General features: G+C 36.1%; 1 protein-coding gene across 1 annotated transcript in view; it reads right to left on the reverse strand.

Annotated features, from left to right (window-relative positions):
- Positions 1 to 144: 144 nt before the first annotated feature.
- The window catches only part of LOC119591598 (cell surface glycoprotein 1-like), a 20,181-nt gene continuing 19,959 nt past the window's right edge, over positions 145 to 366 (reverse strand). The window contains exon 3 of the mRNA XM_037940358.1: positions 145 to 293. Coding sequence (XP_037796286.1) covers positions 193 to 293 — 101 coding nt within the window. The 3' untranslated portion in view covers positions 145 to 192. The remainder of the gene's footprint in view (positions 294 to 366) is intronic.

Here is a 366-nt window from a genome sequence, read left to right on the forward strand (position 1 = left end):
CATGTACATATGTAAGAACGTAAGTGGGGGCTCTATTAATGTTTTTGTTATGAATAACAATATTGCTTCATATATATATATCTGTTACATACGATGTTTTTCCTTGAGTTTGATAGATATGAATATGAGAATGAAACTAGTCAGTCGTATACAAAACACGCTCATGTTCAGGAAATGTTGCTCAAACACACATCAAAGACGTCTTTCATCTGATAACATATCCTCTTTCCTTTTCAGTGAAGAGACATGTCGAAACAGGTCAGCTGGACGGCGTTCATGGAAGTCGATGTGACCTGAAAGCAAATATTCTGTTATCTATGCAGTTAAGAGATGCACATTTGCGCATGTTTTAGATTTCACGTGATC

This window comes from Penaeus monodon, chromosome 28 (genome assembly GCF_015228065.2).
Source record: "Penaeus monodon isolate SGIC_2016 chromosome 28, NSTDA_Pmon_1, whole genome shotgun sequence".
NCBI classification, from domain to species: Eukaryota; Metazoa; Arthropoda; class Malacostraca; order Decapoda; family Penaeidae; genus Penaeus; species Penaeus monodon.